Source organism: Cajanus cajan, chromosome 2 (genome assembly GCF_000230855.2).
Source record: "Cajanus cajan strain Asha chromosome 2, NIPB_CcT2T_4, whole genome shotgun sequence".
Classification (NCBI taxonomy): Eukaryota; Viridiplantae; Streptophyta; class Magnoliopsida; order Fabales; family Fabaceae; genus Cajanus; species Cajanus cajan.
The window spans coordinates 68,576,845-68,585,105 of record NC_138518.1 but is presented as its reverse complement, the minus strand read 5'-3'; the positions used below and the strand labels follow the sequence as shown (position 1 = coordinate 68,585,105).

The 8,261-nt window shown below is 38.4% G+C and overlaps 1 protein-coding gene across 4 annotated transcripts; it reads left to right on the top strand.

Moving 5' to 3' along the window:
* The first annotated feature begins 4,044 nt into the window (after nucleotides 1–4,044).
* Nucleotides 4,045–8,001, top strand: LOC109810731 (Protein kinase superfamily protein). Of its 4 annotated transcripts, none has more exons than XR_014431739.1 (7): nucleotides 4,047–6,157; nucleotides 6,529–6,664; nucleotides 6,748–6,836; nucleotides 7,022–7,133; nucleotides 7,225–7,331; nucleotides 7,505–7,672; nucleotides 7,744–8,001. XR_014431739.1 is itself a non-coding variant. In XM_083068834.1 (7 exons), the coding sequence occupies exons 2-7, from the start codon at nucleotides 4,470–4,472 to the stop codon at nucleotides 7,602–7,604; spliced, it is 2,232 nt and encodes a 743-aa protein (XP_082924960.1). In that variant the 5' UTR covers nucleotides 4,049–4,208; nucleotides 4,378–4,469; the 3' UTR covers nucleotides 7,605–8,001. The 4 variants fall into 4 exon arrangements, 3 of the variants coding, with proteins under 3 accessions (XP_082924961.1, XP_082924959.1, XP_082924960.1); XM_083068834.1 differs by having other exon boundaries at nucleotides 4,049–4,208; nucleotides 4,378–6,157; nucleotides 7,505–8,001; XM_083068833.1 differs by having other exon boundaries at nucleotides 4,048–6,157; nucleotides 7,505–8,001.
* Nucleotides 8,002–8,261: the final 260 nt, after the last annotated feature.

Genomic DNA, 8,261 nt, shown 5'->3' with positions numbered 1-8,261 from the left:
GTTCCAATTTAGAAACGACCAGTTCCAATTTAGGAATGACCTGTTCCGACTTGGGAATGGCCCGTTCCGGTTTTGGAACAACCCGTTCTAGGCTACTAAAACCAACTTGTTTGGGCTTCAAGCTTCCTTGTTGTCATATGGTGTTGCCTCCATACTTTGGAAGCTCCTCCTCTTCATAGTAGACGTCCATTTCATTGCTTTTGTTGGTCCGGATAAAATTGGTTATTCACAATAATAGAGAAAAAAAAATGATGGAGTATTCCTTATCCACATTCAATTTTCTCTTAAATGAGGATGGTCACGCACAACATGTATTATAAATTTCATCCCGTGTGAACATATCATGCAAGCTCCACTTGAAGTTAAATTACTCTATAGGCAAGCCTCATTAATTTGAAGGGCATTATGTAGACCTTTCCAAAGAAAGAACTTCATCTTCCTTGATATAGACAACATTCAAAGATGTTCCCATTAAGAAGTTTTCGCACCTTGTCCCTCTGCGCATAATGATTGGAATCTCGTTGCTGCAGTATAACTATATGATAGGTCACCCATCCAATTAAATGTGTCAATCCCTATTAGATTCATAGGTATATGAACCTATAAAATGCGATTAGTCACCTTCTAAAGGAGTAATGTCTATAAACTGTTCAAGTTCCAAGAACCCTCATGCTAACATTGAACAACTTTGATCTCATAATAGCTAATGTGTACATAGAGAACTAGCTGACATAGTATCCCACTCCTAACCAATCTTCATACCAGAAAGAGGAACTTCCTAAACCAAGACAAGGAGCAAAACCATCCTTAAAAATGGTAATGCTTCAGGAATGCTTGTCCAAACACAGGATTATCTGTATTATTCTACCCTAACTAGCACTAAGTGACTTCTCAAATATCAATTTATCCCATAGGACCTGCACCAAGGCTTATGTGGTGAACTCAACAACTTCTATATCAACTTACCAAGAAGTGTTATGTTCACTAGCCATGATTCTTGTATGTTTAATCCACCACATGCAAGTAGTTGAGTGACCATGGACCATCCCATTAAAGACTAGAATCGAAAGTTGTAATCTTTCACCCACAATATCAACCGGCACACTTTGTTAATAATGTTGCAAATACATCGCGGGAACCACAAACACTGCATACCACAAGTAAGAATCGAGGTTAATATGGACTTGATGGGACATAACTTGCCAACTTTGTTGTAACCTTCCTTTCCAGCCGACTAATCTCCCATTCACAATCAATGACATGTTGAAAATCTCAAAACTTAGCCCTTCCCTGAATCATTGGCATACCCAAGTGCTTCCCCATGCAACGGTTATGGTGGATATTCAAAATTTGTTGAATTCTATTCTTAGGCTTTCCACCTTCTTAGACGCCATGAATTTAACTTGTCACAATTTACCTTCAAAGCGAATGTAACACAAAAGTCCTCCAAGGTTGAAGCTATCAGTTGCACTTGTTGTTATGTGGCACGACATAATAAGAAAATAACATTCACAAACAACAAATGAGACAAAGGTAAAACTCCTTGTTATATTTGAATAGCTTCGTAGGACCCTTCTTTATTTAGCTCATGGATGCAAAGAACAAGTCTCTATGCAAAGCACGAAAAGATACAGGGAGAGAGGATCTCCTTGTTTAAGACCCTGAGAAGGTTGAAAGGGTTGCAACTTTCCTCCATTCCAAAGTATTGATAATGCAAAGTTCTCAACTCCCCACATGATCAATTGGATGATACGAGTAGGAAAACCAAATCTATGTAGGGTAGTTTGAAGAAAATCCAAGCTCACTCTGTCATACGCCTTCTAAAGGTTAATTTTCAATGTCATAGTTCCCATAACAATTTTATCCATGGATATAAAATAAAGAGTCTCTTGTGCAAATATATAATTATCAAGTGTTCCTCTCCCTAGTATGAAACTTCCTTGGAAAGGTCCAATGATATCATGGAGGTAAGGACGTACTCATACCATTATCACTTTTGATATCACCTTATATGCCACATTACACAAACTGATTGGGCGTAAATCTTTAGGGTTAGATGGGTTGTCTATCTTTGGGATGAACATGATTAATGTTTCAAGAAGGGATTCATCTAGAAAGCCATGCAATAAAGCTTCACATACCGCCGTCCAAAGTTCGTCACCCACAATGTGCCATTATTGTTTATAAAAGAAAGGTTGAAATATGTTTGCCCAAGCACTTTAAAGGATTTCATGCTCATAACAACTTTTTCTAACCTCTTATTTAGATACTGAAGTCAGAAAGGGTGGCCACAACCTCTTATACCAAAAATTGGAGGAACACCTAGATGCATGTCCACAAAAACACCATGTGATTCCTTCCTAAAAAGTTCCCAATAGAAGTGAAAAGCTTTGTTGTTGAGGACATCAAAATCCATATGCCACGTGCCATTCGATAGTAACAAGCCCCAAATCTTTTTTCTTCTTCTCCAGGCAAGGATTTGAGCATGAAAATAACTAGTATTCCTATCACCAAACCTCAAACCTCTTCTCTTTAGACTTTTAAAATCACAAAAATTCTTCTTGCTATAAAACCTTAGAGAGTACCTTCCAATCGAGAAAGGATCTAAGACTCCCCTTTATCAAGCTCCAATTGGATCCCTCTTAACCTCGCATCTATTACCTTTTTTTGGGTCATAACGTTGTTAAATACACAAGTGTTAAACTCTAATACATCAATTTTGACAACTTTCAACCCATTAGCAATGTTAAGGGTGCTCCTAATCCAAGCCTCATGGACCACCTACTTAAACCCCTTATGTGTGGATTAAGCAATTTGGAAATGAAATGGACGGTCCCTTCGCTTATCTTTTAGACCACCACATTGCACAAGGATGGGGCAATGATCCGAAAAAACCTCTGCAAAAGCTTCTAGAAAGAGAGACTGCCATGATGTATCACAAACCACTATATCAAGCCTTTTAGCCATCATTACGCCTAGTTGCTTCTAATACCAGGTGTATCTAAAGGAACAATTATTCATAAGTTGAACCAATTGGGAGGCACGAGAAAGAGAGAATCGATACCCTTAGATCTCTAAGCTAGAGATGACCTCGTTGAAATCTTCTAATACGAGCCAAGGCACCACTAGCTGGCTTCTAAAACTCCTGATGTGATCTCACACCTTTGTTCTCTAACTGAAGTTAGGACTTGCATACACAATTGTGCACGCTCACTCCTTGCAACCCTACTTGATTAAAACTGTAGTTGTTTGAGAGAAAGAAAATAACTCAAGTGTTGATATTTAACTATCCTTCTCAACTAGGATCCATACGCCTCTAACATGACCTTTGACCTCCACACTATGATGCAACTTATAGTTCAGATTGATCCAAAATGAGGTGATTGATGATAATGAACAATGAGTTTTTGACACTGTGAAAATAAAAGGTTTGTGCAACTTAATCAACTCATGAACCTTTCTTTTCTCTTTCGTATTCAATACATCTCTAATATCCTAATAAATAATATTTTAGTTATTTAACAAAAAAAGTTATTAAAATGGTAATTGGAAGCTCTTCTCTTAAAAGCATGTCATCACGAGTTATATCCTCAATCTTGGATGTCCCTTCTGATCATTAAATATGTTTATTTCACATATTAAAATATTAATTTTTAAAAATAGTTAATTATAGGTTTTTTTTTAACATACTCTAATTAATTTTGAAATTATAAAACAGTAACTATTTAAGAAAAGAAAGATAAAAAACTTTTGAAATTCTAAAAAAATAATTATTTAAAAAAGAAAGATTAAAAATCCTACATAATTTGAGACGGAGAGAATAGAACCTATTCAATAACAATTATTATTGTTCATTAATATCCTTTAATAATTTAAAACAAAAATAAAAGCTATTCAAATTAATTACTGTAAATTGGGTCAAATCGGTTGAAAGATTAAAATAAAAAAATTGAGAAGATTAAATATGATTATTATGACGAATCTCCAGGCCGGTTATAAAATAAGAATAGACAGAGGCATTATTGGTTGTAAAATATACTAAGTTACTGTATTGGGGTGAAAACGGAGTGTACCGTTCCGTTAATATCCCGTTCTCTGTCCCACGCTTCAATTCTTTTAGGCCCAATTTTGTTTCTCGAACAAGGCTCGCTCTCTCGTACTTTCCCTTCTTCGCTTATTCGATTCTCGCTCTTTACCTTTCATCATCGGTAAGCCTTATCAATCTTTTTCTCTTTTCTTCTTCGCCTCTTCCTATTTTTCTAGGGTTTCCATTCCAATCCCCTCTTTTCTTTCTTCTTTCATCTCCCATCGCCATCGGATCTCACGCCTTCTTCAATTTTGAAATCTCGTCGATTCCTTGTGTGTTGTTGGGTTTAGGGTTCTATAAAACACGAATTTACGAAAAGTTGTTGCAAAGGGGGGATTAGGGTTTTCCCTTTGAATTCACGAATTTAGGTAGCTTGAGATATATGGCTGCTGGGAGACATGGCGGTTACCGCGAAAACGAGTTCAGAGAGCGCGAATCCAAATTGGAAGTGTCTAGACGCGGATTCGCGAACTCCAAGGAAGATTATGATCGTGTTAGGAATGGTGGCGGTGACGCTGTGAGAGGTGGGTCAAGGGATAGGGTTAGGGTGAGGCAGAGGGATATTAAGGAGAGGGAAGGTGTTAATGGTGGTTACCGTTCCTCTTCCAGTCGGAGTGACTCTGGCAGCAGTGGCCTCGGTCCTCGCCGGTGTGATTTCTCTGTCAAGACCATGGATAGAGAGCCTGGTGAGCTTTCCAGTGAGAGTGGTTCTGATGATGCTATTGAATCAGAGTTGGGGGTGAAAGATTCAGAGGTTGCCATCTTGGAAGAGAACAAGGCTCCATCACCTCCGGTGCCAGAGAGGAAGAGGAAATTTTCGCCCATAGTGTGGGATCAGGATGACAAGGAAGTCAACGAGTCATCCAAAGTTAGGGTTTCTGCCTCGGCGGTGGCGGCTCTTCCTCCTCCACCGCCGTTGCCGAAGGTGTTCCGCCAGTCGCAGTCTCCGAATACTCCGTATGGTGGAGTTGAGATAAATCCTGTTAAGAACAGGCACACTGAGGATGTTCAGTTGAATGCAGCATCAAAGGTTGTCTTGCCCTCTCCTTCAGTTTTGCATTCCTCGCCGCAGAGAGGGAGCTGGGGCAATGATCAGGAAGCCGAGCATCCAGAAGGTGAAGATTATGTTCCAACTCGCAATATATCCTCTTCTAGATGGGCAGCTGGGGATAACTCTCCTGGTGATGAGGGCGAAATCCTCAATGATGAGGAAATGCCCAAAAGGAGGAGGAGGGTGTCTCCTGAAGTATTGGATAGAAGAGTAAGGAACAAGCTATTGAGCCCTCAAGAATCAAAGATAGAAGGTATGGAAGGAGCTAGAGCCAGGTCATCGGAATCTGAAGAAAGAGGTGTTCGAGGGAGAACATCCAGTGGCGATGATCATCCTGGTGTTGAGTCAGAGAAGGATGACTACATGGAGATGGATGCTCAAGGTGGCAAAAGTGAAACCAGTGTTAGTCACTCAGACACGGATTCTGAAGATGAAGATGATGGCCGGGAGACTCCAGAACCACCAGCTCCACCACAAAGAACAGTCAACATGCTTCAGGGTTGTAGAAGTGTTGATGAGTTTGAGAGACTTAACAAGATAGATGAAGGAACATATGGTGTTGTATATAGGGCTAGGGATAAAAAAACTGGAGAAATTGTAGCATTGAAGAAGGTCAAGATGGAGAAGGAAAAAGAGGGTTTCCCATTGACTTCTCTTAGGGAAATAAATATTCTTCTTTCTTTTCACCACCCATCCATAGTTGATGTCAAGGAAGTAGTAGTAGGAAGTAGCCTTGATAGCATTTTCATGGTCATGGAATATATGGAACATGACCTTAAAGGACTAATGGAGGCAATGAAGCAACCTTTTAGCCAGAGTGAAGTGAAGTGCTTGATGATCCAGCTTTTAGAAGGTGTGAAGTATCTTCATGACAATTGGGTGCTTCATAGAGATTTAAAGACTTCAAACCTGCTTCTAAATAACAGGGGTGAGCTCAAAATTTGTGATTTTGGCTTGGCTCGTCAGTATGGGAGCCCTTTAAAACCATATACACACCTGGTGGTTACTCTGTGGTACAGGTGAGTGCTATTTTGCTTACATACGCAATTTTGTTTTTTCTCTGTGTTTGTGTGTATTCATATCATAGACTATTTGGTATTACATTCTCAAGTATAGTTAATTGTTTTCTCATGAATTTAGAAGCTCTATGCAGTAATGTAGGTATGCTCAGTGCAATGTAATAAAACTAATTTTTGTTTGAAGCTGTTCTGAAATAATATTTAAGTAGTGTTATGGCCAATTAGCTGTTACTTGTCTTTTTAAGTTTTAGTGTTTAGGTCAATATCTTTATACTTATCCTTCCTTTTTATGCAGCATCAATGCTTTTACATGAGTGTACCCGAGTCTGTGATGAGATCATTTACCTAATGGTTGTCTATCTGTTTCTCAGGGCACCTGAACTTCTTCTAGGGTCAAAACAGTATTCAACAGCCATTGACATGTGGTCTTTAGGTTGTATAATGGCTGAACTATTATCTAAGGAACCACTGTTTAATGGTAAAACGGAATTTGATCAACTTGACAAGGTATGTGCAATGTTATTTACTTTTTTAACGAATACATTCTTGCTATCACATTTATATTGATTTATGTTATTCTACTCATGCAGATTTTCCGGATTCTTGGCACACCAAATGAAACAATTTGGCCTGGCTTCTCAAAATTACCTGGTGTCAAGGTCAATTTTGTCAAACACCAGTAAGTGCTTATGATTTCCTTTTGTTAAAACGTTAGTGTTCGATTACATTGTGCTTATGTTTGCCACTGTTTTCCCAGGCTTCCAACTTTGGGTGGTTCTGGTCTGACTATCTGGCCTCCCTTGGTGACTTTTACTGTTGAACAAATTTTGTATTTTGTATTAACAACAGGAATGTTCCTTTCAGGTTTAACCTCCTGCGTAAAAAATTTCCTGCCACGTCATTCACTGGATCTCCTGTCCTTTCTGATTCTGGATTTGATTTGCTGAACAAGCTTCTAACTTATGACCCTGAAAAGGTAAAAGATTACATGAGCTAGATGAATTAATTTGGTAATAAATATTTATCTGATATCTGAATATTATGATAAGACTTACTATTTTATGTAGCGAATCACTGCTGAGGCTGCTCTCAATCATGAGTGGTTTCGTGAAGTTCCTCTTCCCAAGAGTAAAGAATTCATGCCTACATTTCCTGCTCAACATGCTCAGGACAGGTATTTTGACCTAATAGGAAATGCTGTAGCAATTTTGTTTTTAAGAAAAACTTTACATAGCTGTTCTCTAGTCTGAACAAAAGTGGGCAGTTATGTGAGTATTGTGAGTCTATATAACATCCTTCAATAATTTTTATTTTCGACAAGTTTTCATAATTTCATCATATAAATAGGCGTGTGCGGAGAATATACAAGAGTCCAGATCCTCTAGAGGAGCAGCGCAGGAAGGAGTTACAGCAGGGTGAAACAGGGACTGGTGGAATTTTTGGCTGAGAATGGTGCCTACCAAAGCTGTCTCAATAATCTTTTAACACACTCCAGTGAATGTTTTAGTGTATGAGGTGAGGGTATGCACTGAATGGAAGTTGGAAGCATTGTTTGTTAGACGATCACTCGTGCTGTTTTTTAGCAGGAACTTGTTGGTTAAGCGGAGGTGTATTCTTTTTACCTTCTGGGAACAAGATTTATTTCAGGTTAACATTCTTGATGCTTGATCATTATATAGAAATGCATCTGGGACACGGCTTGCTGCTCAAGGTGTGGCATTATTGGCTTCTAAAAATAGGAATTGTCAGTGTCTACTGAAACTTTGTAACATATATTTCCATTGGCATATTGTAAACAAATTTTATCTGGTTTTGAGTATTAAAGAACTATGGATTTTGTAGCAGCTATATCTTCTTTCTCTTTTAATATTCACATTGTGTTTGCAAGAGACGGTTGGTGTGAAGTGGAAGAGGATCTTCTGTGCATCTTATCAAAGAAATTGAATGACATTATGCATTTAAAGGTAATGCATTCCTTTGATATCTCGGATATTAAGGAATGAGGATATGTATTGTCTGTGAGAGTGATAATGTTTAGAATCTGTACTTATCCTGCTAGCATGGGTGATTTTTAATGATTGATGGTTTTGACTTAACTTTTTTG